General features: G+C 42.9%; 1 protein-coding gene across 1 annotated transcript in view; it reads right to left on the reverse strand.

Annotated features, from left to right (window-relative positions):
• Positions 1-548: 548 nt before the first annotated feature.
• Positions 549-21,851, reverse strand: part of LOC124032071 (beta-catenin-like protein 1) — a 34,704-nt gene continuing 13,401 nt past the window's right edge. Inside the window, exons 12-16 of the mRNA XM_046344123.1 lie at positions 14,934-15,031; positions 14,465-14,545; positions 5,364-5,501; positions 5,109-5,181; positions 549-913 (exon numbers count right to left, since the gene is read on the reverse strand). Coding sequence (XP_046200079.1) covers positions 825-913; positions 5,109-5,181; positions 5,364-5,501; positions 14,465-14,545; positions 14,934-15,031 — 479 coding nt within the window. The 3' untranslated portion in view covers positions 549-824. The remainder of the gene's footprint in view (positions 914-5,108; positions 5,182-5,363; positions 5,502-14,464; positions 14,546-14,933; positions 15,032-21,851) is intronic.

Below are 21,851 nucleotides of genomic sequence, written 5' to 3' on the forward strand. Positions count from 1 at the left end.
GCCTATTCCACTGGGATTCACTGGGAAATAATATGAAAATACATGGTGCAGTATGATACCGGGGCATTTATGCCGTCATGGGAATCCCAGGCATCAGACCACATTACCACTATGTGCAGGATATGTCCCCCCTGTGACTTCACAATCCAACTGTGGCAGTCCTTCTGTGTAGAAGAGGCATAAATTCAGACATCATTCTCCCAAATGCCATGTTTAAAAACATTACATGTGTATACTTGAAATAATAATACTATTCTAGTCTTACCAGTTGATGGCAAAAGGCCTGAGAGTGGATGGCTAGGCATCTTTTCAGGTTGTACATCATCATGCCCCTGGCCTACACTGGTCTTTCCTCAACCTCGCTTACTGCAAATACAACCCTGCCAACAGTAACAAAAGTTGGAATGCCATGTAATTCATCTGCACAAAAAAACTATGTAACAGAAATCTTTCTACCTTATAACTTAAGTCTTTTTCTCAAAATAATAACTGAAATGAGGTGTAAATTAGTTTTTTTTTTCCCACACAAAAAAAACATCTTATCCAGATAGGATTTTATTACCAAATGTTTATTATAAAACACACAACTCAAAACACCACAAACATGTGCCTCTGAAATAGTTGCAGCTTAAGACTGCGTATCTTTGTTAATATATTTTGAGTCACTATGGTCCATCACATGTTCCAGCCCAGAGTCAGCAATCAATACACCTTATCTGCACTTGCTGGGCCCTGGTATCTTCTGTCTGAGTGTGTGGAGACCCTCCGTCCATGTCGAAGCTCTGACCGCTGGTCAGGTCCCTCCCCCCAGTGGTTGGTTAGGGTTAGAAGTTCTCCAGCAGGTCCATGATCCTCTTCTGCTCGCTCTCTTTGAACTCCTCACTCTTCCCATCACCAATGTTTTCAGCATACTCTGAAAAAGACACACCCCCAAGTTAAGTTTGGCTGACTATGAGCTCTTCATGCAGTCTTCTTTTAATCAAACCTCTCCATGGGCATGGATCCTGTAATCCACACATATCAAGGGAACTCAATCCTAGGAGGATGTTCCTGAATTACAATGACACAACTCCCACTCTTTTCCTATCTCTCACATCCAACCCCAGCATTTGTGTGTGAACACAGAGCACACACCCAGTTCTCCATACGTGAGTAAAATAACCCAGGGTTTTGTACCAAGACCAGACTACAAAAAGGAGAGATTTGGAAAAGGCTGCAGTCTAGAAACCTAGAAAAATAATTGGTGGTATACCTTGTTAAAAAAAAAAACTGAAACTGTATCTCCAACCCGATGTTCTAGCCTGTCAATCCAGTGTTATCAGTGCAGTATACTGAATGTTTATTGCTATATCTCCTGACTTACACCTCGTCTCTCAGGGGTACATAACTTCAGCCTTTATCCCCTGACTTACACCTAGTCTCTCAGGGGTACATAACTTCAGCCTATATCCCCTGATTTACACCTCGTCTCTCAGGGGTACATAACTTCAGCCTATATCCCCTGACTTACACCTAGTCTCTCAGGGGTACATAACTTCAGCCTATATCCCCTGATTTACACCTCGTCTCTCAGGGGTACATAACTTCAGCCTATATCCCCTGATTTACACCTCGTCTCTCAGGGGTACATAACGTCAGCCTTTATCCCCCGACTTACACCTTGTCTCTTGAGGGGTACATACCTTCAGCCTATGTTCCCTGCCAACTCACACTACACTAGACACTTCTCTGACTGAGGCAAACTCGCTGTGAAAATCCTGTCACACAGGCGTAGCCTCAAAGCAGCAGTCTATTTGTGAGTAATGTGAAGGAGAGTTTGCAGAGGCCAAGAGTAGGTAGCTCCCACTTGCAGGATTACCAGTTAAGCCCTGGGACCTTGAGAGAGGATTGCCCCCCAAAAAAGTTTTTTTTTTTAAATGCCAGAAAATAAATAATACATTTGTTTTCCTGACAATGGCCTGGGGCAAGAGGAAAAACATGCCTCCAATAAAATTCTAGGGTGAATCACAAAAAGCCTGCACACAGAGAAGACTAATCTCCTCATGAATTTCACTGTCCACAGCCACGACCATGAGCAGAAATTCAACACTAGACACAGTGGTATCAAGCAGTAACAAAAAAAAGGATTCCAAATTGTTTCTTGAAGCCCAACAGTCTACATCGTACCTTGCTCATTCAGTCCAAATGTGTGTGTGTGAGCTAGCAGGGTTCCTTAAGTCACCCACACAATCCCAACATCCCCTGGAATTAGCTTCAAGACAGACAGACTCACTATCCAGAACCACTGGCTGGCATTCTGAGGCACTCCTCCTGTCACCGCGGCAACCAGGCTGAGGGGAATATGGCATGACAAACGCTGCCATCATTTGCCGGGTCACCAACTAGGGCTTATTGCTCGGTCACAAATGTCAAACTTAATGTCTCACTGTTGACAAGTAGGTTAGTCATCCAAGGATATCTTGCAGAATGGAGAAACCTTTGAAAGTGAATGACTCCTGACAATTTCATCTGACTCCTGACACTTTCAACTGTCACCTCTGATGTGTCACTGATGAGGTTACAAACTGAAGATAACAGGGAGTGCAGACTGCTGCATTTCTTGTCAAGACACTGAAGAACTGCAATGCTACATTTCCACCAAGAACAACACGTTTAAATCTGTAGTTAGTAGTCTGGAAGACAGAGGACATGACAGTCACACACAACATGATCATGGGATCATTAGGATTCTGGATGGCACCGTCCACCACACAGACTTCACAGGTTGGGCCCTTTTACTGAGCTTGCTGTCGATCTGAGCTACATTCTTAATTCCCCAACACAGTTTTGATACCTTGCTTTCACAGAACCTCCCAGACTGAGCTGAGGGCGAAAAAGCCCCATCCGGTGGGAGCGAGTTAGACAAGGTAATTTGACCCGGCATGGACACTGGGGCTGCTGGACAATAGAGGCCTGGACATACAGTGCCATCGGAAAGTATTCATAGACTTGTCCCTCCTCAAAATTACGTTACAGCCTTAATCTAAAATGTACTTTTTTTTTTATCTTCAGAAATCTATACACAATACTCCACAATAAGAAAGCAAACAGGTTTTTAGATTATTATTAATATATATATTAATAATAATAATAATAATATATATTTAAATGTATCCAAAATAAAACACAGAAATACCTTAAGTATTCAGACCCTTTGCTTTTGAGACTCAACAACAGGTGCATCCTGTTTCCATTGATCATCCTTGAGATGTTTCCACAAATTGGAGTCCACCTATGGCAAATTCAACTGGTTGGACATGATTTAAAAAGGTACACACCTGCTATATAAAGGTCCCTTAGTTGACAGTGCATGTCACAGCAAAAACCAAGCCATGGGGTTGAAGGAATTGTCTTTAGAGCTCTGAGGCAGAATTGTGTTGAGACACAAATTTGGGGAAGGTTACCAAAAAATGTCTGCAGCATTGAAGGTCCCCAAAAACACAGTGGCCTCCATCATTCTTAAATGGAAGAAGTTTGGAACCACCAAGACCCTTCCTAGAGCTGGCCGCCCGGCCAAATTGAGCAATTGGGGGAGAAGGGCCTTGGTCAGGGATGTGACCAAGAACCCGATGGTCACTGACAGAGCTCTAGAGTTCCTCTGTGGAGTTCATCCCAGAAGGACAACCTTCTCTGCAGCACTCCACTAATCAGGCATTTATGGTAGAGTGGCCTGATGGAAGCCTCTCCTCAGTAAAAGGCACGACAGCCACTTGGAGTTTGCCAAAAAGCCCCTAAAGACTCTCAGACCATGAGAAACAAGATTATCTGGTCTGATGAAACCAAGATTGAACTATTTGGCCTGAATGCCAAGCATCCCGTCTGGAGAAAACTTGGCACCATCCCTACAGTGAAGCATGGTGGTGGCAGCATCGTTCTATGGGAATGTTTATCAGAGGCAGGAACTGGGAGACTAGTCAGGATCGAGGCAAAGATGAACAGAGTAAAGTAGAGAGAACTTTGATGAAAACCTGCTCCAGAGTGCTCAGGACCTCAGGCTGGGGCGAAGCTTCACCTTCCAACAGGACAACAACCCGAAACAGTGGCCAAGCCAGAGCCCGGACTAAATGTAATATTGTAAATGTGATATTTCACTTATTTTTTAAATACATTAGCACCAAAAATATATATATACTGTTTTTGCTTTCTCATTATGGGGTATTGTGTGTAGATTTATGAGAAAAAAAAAAGATTTATTCAATTTTAGAATAAGGCTGTAATCTAACAAAACGTGGAAAAGTCAAGGGGTCTGAATACTATCCGAAGGCACTGTATATCCTGCATCATCTGGAGCAGACAGAATGTAATATGCCTAGAGTTTCCCAAACCTGGTCCCGGGAACCCCAATGGGTGCATGTTTTGTTTTTCCCCAAGCACTACACAGCAGATTCAAGCAATCAATTGATCCTAAAGCTTTGAACATTTGAATCATCTGTGCAGTGTTAGGACAAAAAACAAAACGTGCACCTCTTGGGATCCCGAGGACCGAGTTTGGCAAACGCTGGCCTAGTGTATAATGGAATAAAAGTGATTCCATAAGTATTCATTAAAGAGCCATTGACATCCTCGCTGCATCTATTTAACCTTTTCATACTGCCATTTCCAATGCAGGAGTCAGCCTTTTAATTGGAGAGGTCAGGGGTGAGCATCCCACTCTGTGGGCGCGCACACACACATCTGAGCAGAGCATGAATATAAAGTGTCTCGAGGGACAGGAGACCGGGGATGAGGGGCTCGTGCTGCAGATCAACATGACATTCGCTACCCTGTCCAGGCTGTGACACATGACGGATGGCTCCATTTACACCACTACATGTCACCAGGGCTGAAAGAGCCATGCAGTCCACAGCTTCCCAGTATTATTTGACAATGACATACAAGTCAATAAATAACTGAAAATACAATAACATGAATATATCAACTAAAGCCAGAGAGGACAGATGAATTTATGACCTTTAGGTGAAGAAGGAAAGAGTGAGGCTGTTAAATATACTAGTGTTGTATGGCTTCGGAGTAAATCCATGTCAGTACTAGTCTCTCTGCCTCTAGCAGGGTGGGGAGTGGACTCTCACCTCTCATGATGTGCCGCACTACTTTGACAGAGCCTCCCCTCAGGTTGAGGATCTGATGCACCCTCTGCTGCAGCTGAGAGGAAAAAAGGAAAGACAGGGTCATGACTTTCACCGAATCCCTGATAACGGTAGCGGACTGTACACTGTGACATACAGTTACACTATTTCACTCAGAGGTTTCGCTAAGAAGATAACTAGAAGGTACCAGAAGCAGGAGCTGAATCTCCATATACATTGTGCATACAGACATCCTACCTGGGATATCCCAGAGTTGCTGATCTCCACCATGATATAACAGAGGAGCTGGAGGACAAACAGTCCAGCATCCAGCCTCCGTAGGTAGAACTCATCCTCCATCACATCATCCAGAATCTCACCACGTTTAACCATGTCCTGTCACACACACACACACAAAAAAAGGGAGGGATAAAAATTGAAGGAATCATTAATTCAAGTGTTGTTTCTCAACCTTTGCACATTCAATTTCTTTATTGATCGTGTCAACCTGCAAATCAATTGATTAAATAGTTAAGTGGCTCGAGGGTCTGCTCTGTTGGCATGCACACCTACATAGTTATCAATCTTAACAAATCGGTCCGTATGCCAATAATGTATGGCTGTCAATGCACGACGGCCACATTAATCATCATTCTGAGCCATTGAAACAGACCGAGAAGGGGCTTCTAGCATGTGGTGCCTAACTCCTAACAATGACGACTTGACAGTGAAGAACTTCAACAGAACTCTGATGTGCATGTTAGCCATTACCCTGCTTCCAGCCCAGGTGGGGAACATGACAGTTGGCATTATTTAATGGATATAATCACATTGCTGGAAATTGGCCTCCTCCCTCAGGACTAAATCTCCTTTCAAGGGATATTCTGGCATCAGAACCCCTTGGAGAGGGAGTCATATTTCTGGCATGTACACAGCAGCAAAAGTGTGCTTTTAGTAGACGAACAAAGGGCATCCAACAGGAAAATGAAATCAACGCTCTATATACGCGCACAAACAAATAGGGGATCCTTTAAAGGGGTTTGTGATGAAAACAAATTGCTCTTCAAATGAGGAGCCAAAGGGTAATACTGTGTGCTTGACATTTAGATTCAAATACTGAAGCTGGTCTGTCTGTTGGTTTGAATTTGAAAGCATTACAACATTTAAGGGCTTCATCAATTCAAAGAAATCATATCAAGACACATTCAAGCTCGAAAAATGTATGACGTTAATCTTAAAATATCTTTAGTCTGTTTCACAGTATAAATCCAGATAACTATTTTGGGAACTTGCAACTCTAGCCTGTTTAGATGTAAAACAATAGGCCTGCACATGATTTAAAAAATATATCTTAAAAAAAAAACATTCAAATGGAGGAAAACTTTTCCTCTGGGGAGAAGACTGGTGCAGCTTTCAGGAAAAAAACGGCTGCTTGTTCCAAGGCGGTCCTCTCACGCAGGCTTGCTACTGCATCAGATCCAGTGGATAAAAATGGCTGTATATGCTAATGTATAGCAAACCCTAGGGACAAGGGGACTAGCAAACATACCAGTTAGTCCGTCCTCATTACACAGTAAATTATTGGAGTGAAGAAAAACATTTTCAAAGGAAGCCTGGATGACTCAATTAAAGGCATAAAAGGTCTGACAACAGACTGCCAAGGAGAAAGTAATAAGGACAGATTCTTATTCCTTTCCCTTTCCACATCCTATTCCGGCGCAGGTGTTAATATGACAACAGCAAAATGGAACGAACGCTGGCTCCATGCTTTTCCTCTGGTGGGATGCAAAGACTGAATTAATGTGACTTCCTTGTCAGCACCTCCTTTGAGCTTACTGTAGCCGTCTGTAGGGCTTACTGAATCCTTTCACTTGTGTTGTGTAAGAGTAGCTGAGGTAAAGGGAGAAAAACATGCTAAGGAGGAGAGAGATGCTGATTTTCCCTTTTGATAATCACACAGATGACCATGTAGGTCAGGGATCATCAACTAGATTTCTTTCTGGAGTGGATGGTCAGGAGGCCAGAACGTAATTACAAATACTTTGTAGACTGCAAATTGACCGCAAGAAGCCCAAACAGATATCATATTTGACTAAAACAATGATTTTAAATCTTGCTTAGATTTGTATACAATAAAATTAACATATTATGCAGGGGAATACTTTGGAACACATTTCCAAAAGTAAAATCTCTTGGAGCTGATTTGCTGGTGTTTTTACAGGTCTTTTATGTCCAACAAATCAAATAAAAACTTGGGGGGCCAAATAAAGTCACGGGCCTGCATCGCCAGTTGGGGAACCATGATTTAGGCTTTTCAGAAATCAAATGGCATTTTCCTCTAATTTGATCTAACCTAGGTAATAGAGTCCCAGACATACAGGCAACCACCCACACACAAACATAGCTGTCCACACACACACACACACACACACACACACACACACACACACACACACACACACACACACACACACACACACACACACACACACACACACACACACACACACACACACACACACACACACACACACACACACACACACACACACTAAGACTCCAGCAGTTGGCTGGGAGATGAGTCAGAGCTATAGGACCTTTCCAGGCCTGATCCCTACCCAGCTCCCATCAATCCCTCAGCACACAGCCAGAGCCCTCCTGCACACAGAGGCTGAGGTAATGGATGTCTGAGCTACAGCTCCATTCCCTTAATGAGGCAGGAGCAGGTCAGGGGAGGAAGACAGGAAGCAGGGAGAGAGAAGAGCAAAAATAACCAATGCATTGAAAACCAACCACGTACACGTAAATTGGAAGAAAGGTATGGTAGGCTATAGGCAAGGCGAAAGCAAGTTGCATTTCTGGATCCTTTGAAATCCTTTCTCCTTTGAAATCCTTTCAGCATTGAAACGCCCAGTTATGAATGTAGTTTGCAAGCCGAATGTGCAGGGTGTGCATGTCTACATCTATAGCATGATCATTAGGATAGTGTGGCTGACTACTAGAGTTAGTGGTAGTTACGACTCCTCCTGGGTCCCTGCCTGCAGTCAGTAGAGACCTGACTAACCCGACAGTGGCTGCAGCAGGGTTTCTGTTAGGAAAATGTGTCGCCAGACATTTGACCGGGAGCGTTTTATTTTATTGGACATTTGAGAAATTTACCGGATCTATAAGCATTGCGTGTGTAACCTAATTATGCCGTTTACCCACGGTGCTCAGAAATCACATTTGGGTTATTTTAATTCATATTAATATGCAAATCGAGGATGCAAAAATGTGCGGTCCTTCTTGTGCACTTTAAAGATGTTAGAACAACTGATCACATTTACTTTTCCTCAGCCAACAAGACGAGTAACTAACAGCAACATCACTATCCTATTTCAACCTACTATCCCCCATAGTTTAACATTTTACTTATTCTATTGGTCAGTTTGTCAAGAAAGAAATAGCCTATTCCAAACAGACCATTGGACAGATTATACACTAAGTATATAAAACATTGGGGACTCGTTCCTAATATTGAGTTGCACCCCCACCCTTTTGCCCTTAGAACAGCCTGAATTTATCGAGGCATGGACTCTACAAGGTGTCGAAAGCATTCCACAGGGATGCTGGCCCATGTTGACGCCAATGCTTCCCACAGTCTTGTCAAGTTGGATGGATGTCCTTTGGATGGGAGACCATTCTTGATACACAGGAAAATGTTGAGCGTGAAAAACCCTGAAGTGTTGCATTTGTTGACACACTCAAACCGATACACCGGGCACCTACGGCCATACCCCGTTCATAGGCACTTCAATCTTTTGCCTTGCATATTCACCCTCTGAACGGCACACATACACAATCCAGTCTCAATTGTCTCAAGGCATAAAAATCCTTCTTTAACCTTTAACAATTGACACCAATAAGGGATCATAGCTTTCACCTGGTCAGTCTCATGGAAACAGCAAGTGTCCTAACGCAGTAGGCTACGCATGAAAGTTTGTTCCATAATGCAATTAGCTGGAAAACCACATTGTCAAAAGCACACCGCACACAGGAGTGGTTTCATGTGACAGGGATGAAAATATCCATTAGATATTTAGAAAGAGGGGAGTTCTAATATGCAACAACTAACCTGAGCTGCTAATATGACTAGGATTGTGCCTTTGGCTACTGGACAATGAAAGAACGTTTATATAAAATAATCCGACGGATAAGGTATGATTTTGGCTAGGCTACTTTGAAGCAAGGTAAGATACGCATCATAATATGTAGTAAAGCGTTCAGGTTTCAAACAAATATATGTTTTCAAAATGCATACTGTCTCCAGCTCATTGCAAAGTGGTGTGTAACACGGTGATGAAGCCTGCCTTCTGTTGCCTATGCATTTTCTGTTTGAGATGCATAGGCATACATTGCCTATACATTTACTGAATGCACCAATTTGTAAGTCGCTCTGGGTAAGAGCGTCTGCTAAATGACTTAAATGTAATGTATGTAAATGTAACTGTTTGAGATGCTGATGAAGCCTGCCTTCTGTTGCCTATACATTTGCTGTTTGAGATGCTGATGAAGCCTGCCTTCTGTTGCCTATACATTTGCTGTTTGAGATGCTGATGAAGCCTGCCTTCTGTTGCCTATACATTTACTGTTTGACATGCTGATGAAGCCTGCCTTCTGTTCCCTACACATTTGCTGATGAAGCCTGCCTTCTGTTGCCTATACATTTGCTGTTTGAGATGCCGATGAAGCCTGCCTTCTGTTGCCTATACATTTACTGTTTGAGATGCTGATGAAGCCTGCCTTCTGTTGCCTATACATTTACTGTTTGAGATGCTGATGAAGCCTGCCTTCTGTTGCCTACGCATTTACATTTACATACATTTAAGTCATTTAGCAGACGCTCTTATCCAGAGCGACATTTACTGTTTGACATGCTGATGAAGCCTGCCTTCTGTTGCCTACGCATTTGCTGCGTGAGATGCTTATGAAGCCTGCCTTCTGTTGCCTATACATTTGCTGCGTGAGATGCTGATGAAGCCTGCCTTCTGTTGCCTATACATTTGCTGTTTGAGATGCTGATGAAGCCTGCCTTCTGTTGCCTATACATTTGCTGTTTGAGATGCTGATGAAGCCTGCCTTCTGTTGCCTATACATTTGCTGTTTGAGATGCTGATGAAGCCTGCCTTCTGTTGCCTATACATTTATTGTTTGACATGCTGATGAAGCCTGCCTTCTGTTGCCTATACATTTACTGTTTGACATGCTGATGAAGCCTGCCTTCTGTTGCCTACTCATTTACTGTTTGACATGCTGATGAAGCCTGCCTTCTGTTGCCTATACATTTACTGTTTGACATGCTGATGAAGCCTTCCTTCTGTTGCCTATACATTTACTGTTTGACATGCTGATGAAGCCTGCCTTCTGTTGCCTACTCATTTACTGTTTGACATGCTGATGAAGCCTGCCTTCTGTTGCCTATACATTTACTGTTTGACATGCTGATGAAGCCTGCCTTCTGTTGCCTATACATTTACTGTTTGACATGCTGATGAAGCCTGCCTTCTGTTGCCTATACATTTACTGTTTGACATGCTGATGAAGCCTGCCTTCTGTTGCCTATACATTTATTGTTTGAGATGCTGATGAAGCCTGCCTTCTGTTGCCTATACATTTACTGTTTGACATGCTGATGAAGCCTGCCTTCTGTTGCCTACTCATTTACTGTTTGACATGCTGATGAAGCCTGCCTTCTGTTGCCTATACATTTACTGTTTGACATGCTGATGAAGCCTGCCTTCTGTTGCCTATACATTTACTATTTGAGATGCTGATGAAGCCTGCCTTCTGTTGCCTATACATTTACTATTTGAGATGCTGATGAAGCCTGCCTTCTGTTGCCTATACATTTACTATTTGAGATGCTGATGAAGCCTGCCTTCTGTTGCCTACTCATTTACTATTTGAGATGCTGTAGCAGCAGCTCTCGCGCTGTCTGACAGATTTTCCGCTCAAAAGGTTCCGTATCTGTATGTTGTACGCGTGTGATTGAGATACTGAACAAAATATACTGTACACACACGCCAATTAATTTCCACTAAATGAACCTATAGACCGATAAGCATGACCAGTCAAATGTATTTCCATCAACTGGTATTTCCATCAATGAAGAGGCTAAAAAGCATTATTTCGAAAGAGGATTTTTTTCTTCAACTCCCGGACAATTGGCCTGCGCCTATTTTATTTATTGGCTTTTCTAATGAATAAAAAAACTGCCAAAAGCTAGCTATTACTGGCTAACAGAAAACCTGGGCTGCAGCAGTAATTACTTGTCAGCGCCAATCAATTGCACAGCAACTTAGCACTTTCTGTCTGCCTCCCTCTGCCTACCTGCCTTGCAATAAGACACGAGAGAGAGGGGGGCGGACGACAACGTGGGGACTAATTCCAATTCACAGTGCCTTTCTTAACACAACCATTAAATAGAAGATGAGATGAGTTTCATTTGTTGCAAACAGACAGACCTTTCTGGGTTCTCAATACCGCACTAAGGAATTTTGCTCTATGCATGACAGATTGACCAGGTAAATCCAGGTGAAAGCTATGATCCCTTTTTGACGTCACTTGTTAAATCCACTTCAAATCTGTGTAGATTAAGGGAAGGAGACGGGTTAAAGAAGCCTTGGGACAATTGAGACATGGATTGTGTAAGTGTGCCATTCAGAGGGTGGATGGACAAAATATTTAAGTGCCTATGAACAGGGTATGGTAGTAGGTGCCAGGCACACCAGTTTGAGTGCGTCAAGAACTGCAATACTGCTGGGATTGTCACGCTCAACAGTTTCCCGTGTGTATCAAGACTGGTCCACCACCCAAAGGAGGGGGGGGGGTAGCAACTCAATAGTAGGAATGTGTTCCCAATGTTTTGTACACTCAAAGTTAACCAATTGATTCTAGAAGAATAGAACTTAAAGTGCCTTATTCAACTGCCATACCCCATCAGAATCCAAAATATAAGCTTGTTCTTACAGCAATGTTAAAAACAATGTTAATGTAAACAAATGCGGTATAGCTTTAAAACTATAATTTTGATAGCATGGACGGTCAGCCATTGCATCCATAGCTCGGTCTATAAATTTGAGAGTGGTCACATTTCTCCAGATTCCAATCCTTCAGGTTTTTGCCAAAACAGAGGCGGGGTGTCAACGTTGTTATTGTTTGAATTAGGGACTCTAGTTTTAAATCGCTCTCAAATAGCATCCCTACTATTCCCACCACCAAGAAAAAGTGAGCCTGGCGGAATAAGGAGCTTATTAAATCCAGTCCTCAGATGCTGAGAAATATACTCCTGTGGAATATCTGCTCATAATATGTTGCAGAGAGGAAAAGATTTAGCTTACCACCCCAAAATAACATCCTAACGAAAGTGCAGTGATAAAAACAGAACTGCTGATGGCAGCCAGTTGTACAAAACAAACGAAGTGGAGGAGGGAGATCAGGACACAGCAGGAAATGTCATCTTTATAGATACACCATATATACAAATGTATGTGGACACCCCTTCAAATTAGTGGGTTGGGCTATTGCTGCCACACCCGTAGCTGACAGGTGTATAAATCGAGCACACAGTCATGCAATCTAAACATTGGCAGTAGAATGGCCATACTGAAGATCTCAGAGACTTTCAACGTGGCACTGTCATAGGATGCCACTTTTCCAACAAGTCAGTTCATCAAATTTCGGCCCTGCTCAAGCTGCCCCGGTCAACTGTAAGGGCTGTTATTGTGGAGTGGAAACGTCTAGGAGCAACAACGGCTCAGCCGCAATTTGGTAGCCGAACGGGACAGCCGAGTGCTGAAGCAACAGCTCACTACGAGTTCCAAACTGCACCTGAAAGCAGCAGTAACTGTTCGTCGGGAGCTTCATGAAATGGGTTTCCATGGACGAGCAGCCGCACACAAGCCTAAGATCACCATGCATAATGCCAAGCGTCAGCTGGAGTGGTGTAAAGCTCACCACCATTGGACCCTGGAAGAGTGGAAAGGTGTTCTCTGGAGTGATGAATCACGCTTCACCATCTGGCAGTCAGATAGATGAATCTGGGTTTGGCGGATGCCAGGAGAACGCACCTGCCCCAATGAATAGTGCAAACTGTAAAGTTTGGTGGAGGAGGAATAATGGTGGGCTTCCAACTTTCCGGCAACAGTTTGGGGAAGGCCCTTTCCTGTTTCAGCATGACAATGCCCCCATGCACAAAGCGAGGTCCATACAGAATTGGTTTGTCGAGATCAGTGTGGGAGAACTTGACTGGCCTGCACAGAGCCCTGACCTCAACCCCATTGAACACCTTGGGGATGAATTAGAATGCTGACTGCGAGCCAGGCCTAATCAGTCAACATCAGTGCCCGACCTCACTAATGCTCATGCCTGAATGGAAGCAAGTCCCCGCAGAAATGTTCCAATCTCTATTGGAAAGCCTTTCCAGGAGTGGAGGCTGTAATAGCAGCAAAGGCAAGACCAACTCCACTCCGTGACCAACTCCATTAATGCCAATGATTTTGGAATGAGATGATGTTTGACAAGCAGGTGTCCACATACTTGTAGTCATGTAGCGTTCAAGACAACATCCTAGCCAGGACTGAACAAGATACTCAAAGAAATTGTTACCAGTTTCTTCAACCTATAACTAAACATTTGAACAATGAAATAGGGGTATCCAGGTGCATCTAGATAGTGAAGACAGAAAATCGGCTCTTTGGTTATTACTTGGTTATACTTGCACTCAAATGAATGTCAAGCTGTCCTGCTTTTTTTGCAAAGAATTAATCTCTCTTCAGATATGAATCTGAAAGCTATCTCCCTCTTAAAACTCTACTACCTTCTCTTGCCCTCTCTCTCCTGCTGGAGAAGAGACTCCTCATCTCTTATCTCGCTCCTTCCACCTGTCTGAGTGAGCACAGCCTACAGACTAATCTGGACCTCACACATTCTCTAGGACCACGGGGCATCAAACTGAAACACTGCCTTGTTTAGCTGAGGCTGATCGGATCTTATTGGCAATCTCTGTCCGTAACAATGGAGAGGGATTCTAGCGACAACAAAGAGACATCACCCACTCACACCGCAGCATATTCTGAGTGGGTCCATGCAGTAGGAGGTGGAGAGCTTCTTAATGTAGACAATGACTTAAGGCACTAGATTTGAATCAAGGATTCCAGCCCCTCTCCAAGCTAGCCTCTAGTCCTGAAGTTGTGACAATTACAAGCCTCTCTAAAAGGACTTCTTATCTAGACACTTGGAGCTGCTCTTGTTTCAGAGATATTGCCAGTCAAGGTTAGAATGCAAGCTGTTGATAGCAGGGGGAGGTGTAGGACTCCTACGTGTTTCTCTCCTTCTATCCTCTTGTCAGCCAACTGAACAGCTTCCAGGTACTTAAAATGCAGCTCCATCAGTCTATCAACCTGTAGGACAGAGGGAGAAGACATCAGACACCAATGCAAGGCGCTATGCATACAAAACCCCATGGAGGGAGAAAATAGGATTCAGACAGCCAGAGGCTAGCATGTAGTAGCATGTAGTATGTCTATAACCATGTATGTATCTGTAGCACCACTCAAGTAGCAGAGGGACTGTTGTCTCTGTCACTGGTGGTGAAGTTAACTCTTTCCATCACAGGATCAATATTTTAGTCATTAACAGTGACCAGTCACAGGCTGATCAATACATACTCACACCTGTACAAGGGGATCTCTATCAGGGAAGTGAATATGTAAAAAGCAATCCTTGCTTTTTAAGAAATATTGCTGTGAAAATGATCTGCCAACAGTGGTGGATCAGTGAAGATCTCACCTTCTCACAGTCGTTCTCAGTGAACTTGCTAAGGAGCCTCGTCCTCTGCTGGGCTTTCAGGTTCCGCAGGCAGGAAGATATGATGGAACACACGTGTTCTGCAAAGGGAGGAGAACAATATCAGTGCCACTGAGGTAGCTCAGCTTCATCTTCATGGGGGGTTAGAAGTATCCTAGTGTTACTGAACCCACAGTGCTGGGAGCCAATATTATACTGTATGTGAAAATATTATGCATTTTCAGAATTCATAGGAGTAAGACTATTGTAAAAACGTATATTCCAAGATCAGGTTATCGTCTGACAGTGGCAGGAATGGAAAAATATGATTACAACTGATAATTTGCTAATTCTTTGCAGAGCAAAGCATGGAGAATATAAACAGGGAAAACATTTAAAAAACTTATGACAAGTAAAAATCTATTTTCATTAAAAGGCTGTTATGCTCCACAACTGTTATTCTTGTCATCGAATTGAATTTCTGGTGGTGATAAAAAAGCCTTCCGTTGAGGATGTGTGGCCATTTAATGAGCTTGGGCTCCAAAACATCTGGTCAACAGACAAAATGACTAACAAAGAGGCAGTTGGTCCTAGAACTACTCTTGTTAACCTAATACACGCATCACAGAACATTTACTCTACCCCAGAGACACATCCATGTTGTTAAGGGCTTACACTTGCATCTGACATTTAGGGCTAAATCTGACTAAACAATAAATAAAGAGAATATGGTGTAATAACAGTCACATGTTGTTATTCATTGGAGGTCAACTTTTAAGTTCAACTCATCTTGGAAGTTGCTAAGCAACAAGCAAAATACTTGATTCTTGATGTTAAAACTAGTCTTCAGCAAGGTGCTCAATACTGCTCTTCCATGTGCCATTCATTAAACACATTTTGAAGAGAGATAAGTGCCACACAAAGCAAGCTCACACCTCTATTCATTAGTGTTATCATTTACTGTTTGTGTTCATTATGAGAGTTAACTACCATTGTAATGTCACCAAGTGGACTGTCCCTCTACTGTGTGCACATAATGAGAGGAATGCAACTTCCGGGGACACTAATTTGTCAACATAACCCGAGTAGCAATTATAGTCAGCACCTTGACACCAGAGTGGGAAGTTACTGATCGCTACAGGGCACCCTCCACATACAGAACACGGTTTCCAGAAAATTTGGGGGCGTCTGGCATTTGTTGCTCAAGATCGATGATTGATGCTGATTAAGACACTTGTCATCTGGTGAGGGTGGAGTTAGAATACCGATGGCATGAGAGGAGCTGCCGTCACCTCAAGCTTTAGGAGCTCAACTATGCTGACAAGAAATGAGAAGAAACGTATAGCTTTTCTATGAAAACGAACAGCCAAATTATTGAGAAGGACCAATCAAATATATTTCAAAGGAAAAAAATCAGCCATCCTCTTACTAATTATAAACCCATCTTTTGACAGTCACAGTGATAAGCCTGTACAATCAGAGGGATTTCTAATTCAGGAAGTACACAAACAGAACAACAGCATGTTCATCAAACAGCAGCACAGAGAGGAATTGCCGTCTCGCCTCTTGCTCACCTGCCCTCCAGAGGACCAGAGTCACATGGGCACAGTGGGGGTGTGGTGGATAAATTAGGACATTATTAGAGGCTGAATAAATAGTGTTTCAGCTGAAGGATTGGGACCGCTGCTAAAACTCTCCCTGGGCTGGAGCATGCTGTGGGAGACGAGCTGGACTGGAGAGTGGCAGCTCATCTCTGAGATAGTCTACTACTGTATGTAAGACATAATCTATGCCCTGGGCTTCACTGTAGGCCAGGCCTGCTCATCACTGTTACAAGGGTAAAAGGATAGGGTGTTTCTATGAGTTAGCTCATTAAAATGCCACCAGACCATGGCACGCTCCAGAGCCCCTCAATGAGAAAAGCCATTAGCAACAGGGTCATGGTTGCAGTGTGACTTTCCACAGCCTGATGATTACATCCCAAGTGTGATAGAAGGCTTCAGCTTCAACACCTTAGTGCAGTAATCATGGCTCCATTACATACATACACGTACGTACGTATGTACGTATGTATGTATGTATGTATGTATGTATGTATGTATGTATGAGACATGTTCCTGTCAAAGTCATTTCTATACCCAAACTTGGTTGGTTCAACATGATTGGTCCAACTTCGAGGGGCTATGTTTGGTTAAATGTGGTCACAAAGATGATAAAGCTCCAATGTAGTTATTGTAGGAATAGGTGAATGTGCTAAATTAGTGAAACATGGTTGATTAAATGTATCGTCAATGATTTATCCAATTCTCTCCTTATCACAAATCTATAAAACATAAGGCAGATAAATGCAATTTCAATCAGTGAGTAAAATACAGCTCCCTGTGCTCACTAACAAACCATTAGGCAAACAAAATGGCTGTCAGTTCACTTAAATACAGATTAATTTGTGTTAATGGAATCATGCAACTGGTAAAGAAAATGGCTGACAAGATTGATGGCACCAGCGCGGGAGATGTATGTATATTACCCCATTACCCTCGCTTTTACACAACCAACAACAAGCAAACCACCAAGAACAAAGAGCAGCAAAAACAGAATGGTATATCAAATACAGGCACGGTACATTACCAAAGGCACACATAATAACAACGGTTTAACCCCATTCGCTCAATACAGGAAGGCTGCATTGGCCAACTGTTCATTAGATGTGACCTAGAAAAATGATGCAGCTCTATTACCCTTATCAAAGGCACATCACAATAAGATATAGCATAGACTGCAATATTAGTCTTAGGTCTCCCAACTGATAGAGGACCAGCATGGTTGATGCTGCCGGTTTCTCAGAGAGTAGCTCAATGCTGCAGTGTGCTTTTACAAGCTTCAACGGCATCCTCCCCTCCTTGGTGAATGATGGGAGGATATGCATGTTGCACATTGCTGGTAGAACTCATCATGAGCTTAGACAACACATAGGCTATGCCACCACCCTGCTCCCTCTACCACAATCCCTAGTTCCCCCTCTTCGGTAAGTCAGCAGCAGCAGAGACTGAGAAAACAATGCTTCCCGTATCACAGCCACTGCAGCACAGAGAGAGTGAGGGACAAGTGAAAAACATTCATGAGGAAATAATACCCGTCTCTGGGAGAGCTTGGGTAGCGCCTGTGAACAGTCTCAGTCTAGAGTGGTGATCATATTCATGAGCACTAGAGACTTTCTGTTCTAGTCTAATGGAACCACAACCAGGTGACCCAATTTGACAAAAAATGGTCCATGTGTAACCGATGTGAAATGGCTAGCTAGAGGAGTGCGCACTAATAGCATTTCAATTGGTGACGTCACTCGCTCTGAGACCTTGAAGTAGTTGTTCCTCTTGCTCTGCAAGGGCCGCGACTTTTGTGGAGCGATGGGTAACGATGCTTCGTGGGAGGCAGTTGTTGATGTGTGCAGAGGGTCCCTGGTTCGAACCCAGGTAGGGACGAGGAGAGGGAAGGAAGATATGCTGTTACACATGCTACTACTTACTGTATTACCATCATCAACATCTGTTGAAAATCTCATCTGCATGAAAAGCAGAACAAATACTACACTGAACAAAAATATAAACGCAACATGTAAAGTGTTCGTCCCATGTTTCATGAGCTGAAATAAAAAATCCCAGAAATGTTCCATGCGCACAAAAAGCTTATTTCTCTCAAATTGTGTATACAAATTTGTTTTAGAGCTGTCCCCTTCTAAGAAAAAATGTTGGTTGACCGAATATATATATATAGACATTTTAATCAAATCAACTATATGCATTGAGCTTGTCTACACACTCATCTCATATGTATATACTGTACTCGATACCATCTACTGTATGCTGCTCTGTACCATCACTCATTCATATATCCTTATGTACATGTTCCTTATCCCCTTACACTGTGTATAAGACAGTAGTTTTTTTTGGAATTGTTAGTTAGATTACTTGTTGGTTATCACTGCATTGTCGGAACTAGAAGCACAAGCATTTCGCTACACTCGCATTAACATCTGCTAACCATGTGTATGTGACAAATAAAATTTGATTTGATTTGATTTGCTTTAATCTTACAGTTTGATGCATCAAGACGGTTTCAGAGATCTAGATAACCAAAATGTTTTTAAAAACATAACCTGACCAAACCATTCTCCTCCTGCTGGCTTTCGCAGATTCTGCTATTACTCTCCTGAAGTTGCCAGTAATAGGCTACATGAGGAGTCAACAACCTTTTTCATGTGGAATGCCAATTTATCTTACCATTTCTACTGCACAACAGTTACGGTTTTCATATGCACATTTTCATGAAAGTTTAATTTAATTTATAATAACGTCTTCATATCGCAAACTCATTGTCATGTGGTTCATGAAAATTCTATCCAAATCTAAATGAAAATGACACCAACCTAAAGTTACTTTTATTGCCAACTACATAAAAACAGCCCACAAAGCCAACAAATAAAAGCATTGCAGCGTATTTCCTATGAATCACATTGCAAACACATGGCCTGTCTGCAAACAAACTTGAAACATTGTATCAACTATTAACTTGGGTCAGGCCAGAAGCAAGAGCTACCGAACTTGCAACATTGTATAAAATATTCTAGGCCCTCAGAGAGGTTCCTGCACCAGTGAGCTCCGGACAGACACAGCTGTAGGCTATTTGCAAAAGGGATAAAAAGCAGTGCTCGACTTGGGCAGGAGTTCACCAGAACTGAGTACCTGCACCTCAAATGTTCTACAGCTTGAGCCCCTTGTTCCTCGTGTAGAATATTAGCTCATAATTATTGTGGCACTCCTGCACCTAAATATAAACAGTACGAACACCCCAAATTGAGTACCGGACCCTATTTAAATCCTAGTCGAGCACTGATAAAAAGCCTATTTTATGGTGTTTTCACTGGATCAGAGTAAGACATTTTTCTCTTTCACACTGAGTGATTATCAAAAGGGAGAGAGTTGGAAAGGTTTTTTAAATACATTGAGGAACTATTGTAATTTTCAATGGATGTAAAAAAAAGAGTTACATTTGCTTGATGTTTGAGACAAAGAAAACATTACTTGGCGTTAAGCCAATCAGAAATACTATCAGAGACCTTCAGAGCAGCAGCGCCCCCTCAAGGTTCTGAGCCTGTCTGGCAGGGGGTGGTCCTGCAAAGCCACAGCCCCCTGATGGGAGAGCATAATATACAAGGACATTCTCAAAGCTGCTAATGAGATCCTTGACGACCTTGTACCTAGCCGGTGGGGATTCCGGTGGGGTGCCCCCACCCAAGCAGTGGCAGAGCTAGCAACACTATCTGCAGTAACTCATGGGGGGGGGGGGTCACACTCGGACATTCACGGTGGTACAAAATCAAAGGTCTGACTGCTTGGCGATGCTTGGGATTACGGTCACTACGGGGGACCATGTTGTAGGTGTTTCAGGGGAAGGGGGTATATCTGACCTCCATCAGGTACGTGACAATGGTTAATAAAATCTCCCCATTTTTTTGCACAGTTTTGCAAGCCTTCTCATACAGTTGCAACTATATACATTCGTAAATCATGGTGTTCTTTGGATGCAACTCAGCATTCTTTGTCCTCCAAACACGATGAGTTGAGTTTTTACCAAAAAGTTATATTTTGGTTTCATCTGACCATATGATATTCTGGATCATGCAAATGCTCTCTAGCAAACGTCAGACGGGCCTGGACATGTTCCGGCCTAAGCAGGGGGACACATCTGGCACGGCAGGATTTGAGTCCCTGGCGGCATAGTGTGTTACTGATGGTAGGCTTTGTTACTTTGGTCCCAGCTCTCTGCAGGTCATTCACTAGCTCCCCCCGTGTGGTTCTGGGATTTTTGCTCACCGTTCTTGTGATCATTTTGACCCCACGGGGTGAGATCTTGCGTGGAGCCCCAGATCGAGGGAGATTATCAGTGGTCTTGTATGTCTTCCATTTCCTAATAATTGCTCCCACAGTTGATTTCTTCAAACCAAGTCCTATATCAACATAACCTAAAAGGCCGCTCAGCAAGGAAGAAGACACTGCTCCAAAACCGGGTTTGCAAATGCACATAAGGACAAAGATCGTACTTTTTGGAGAAATGTCCTCTGGTCTGATGAAACAAAAATAGAACTGTTTGGCCATAATGACCACCGTTATGTTTGGAGGAAAAGGGGGAGGCTTACAAGCCGAAGAACACCACCCCAACCGTGAAGCATGGGGGTGGCAGCATCATGTTGTGGGGGTGCTTTGCTGCAGGAGGAACTGGTGCACTTCACAAAAGAGAAGGCATTATGAGGGGGGGAATTATGTGGATATATTGAAGCAACATCTCAAGACATCAGTCAGGAAGTTAAAGCTTGGTCACAAATGGGTCTTCCAAATGGACAATGACTCCAAGCATACTTCCAAAGTTGTGGCAAAATGGCTTAAGGACAACAAAGTCAAGGTATTGGAGTGACCATCACAAATCCCTGACCTCCATCCTATAGAAAATGTGTGGGCAGAACTGAAAAAGCATGTGAGAGGAAAGAGGCATTACAAACCTGACTCAGTTACACCAGCTCTGTCAGGAGGAATGGGGCAAAATTCACCCAACTTATTGTGGGAAGCTTGTGGAAGGCTTCCCAAAATGTTTGACCCAAGTTAAACAAATTAAAGGTAATGCAACCAAATACTAATTGAGTGTATGTAAACTTCTGACCCACTGGGAATGTGATGAAAGAAATAAAAGCTGAAATAAATAATTCTCTCAACTTTTATTCTGACATTTCACATTCTTAAAATAAAGTGGCGATGCTAACTGAACTAAGACAAGGGATTTTTACTGGGATTAAATGTCAGGAATTGTGAAAAACTGACTTTTATTGTATTTTCTAAGGTGTATGTAAACTTCCGACTTCAACTGTATATA

The sequence above is a fragment of the Oncorhynchus gorbuscha genome, linkage group LG03 (genome assembly GCF_021184085.1).
Source record: "Oncorhynchus gorbuscha isolate QuinsamMale2020 ecotype Even-year linkage group LG03, OgorEven_v1.0, whole genome shotgun sequence".
Lineage (NCBI taxonomy): Eukaryota > Metazoa > Chordata > Actinopteri > Salmoniformes > Salmonidae > Oncorhynchus > Oncorhynchus gorbuscha.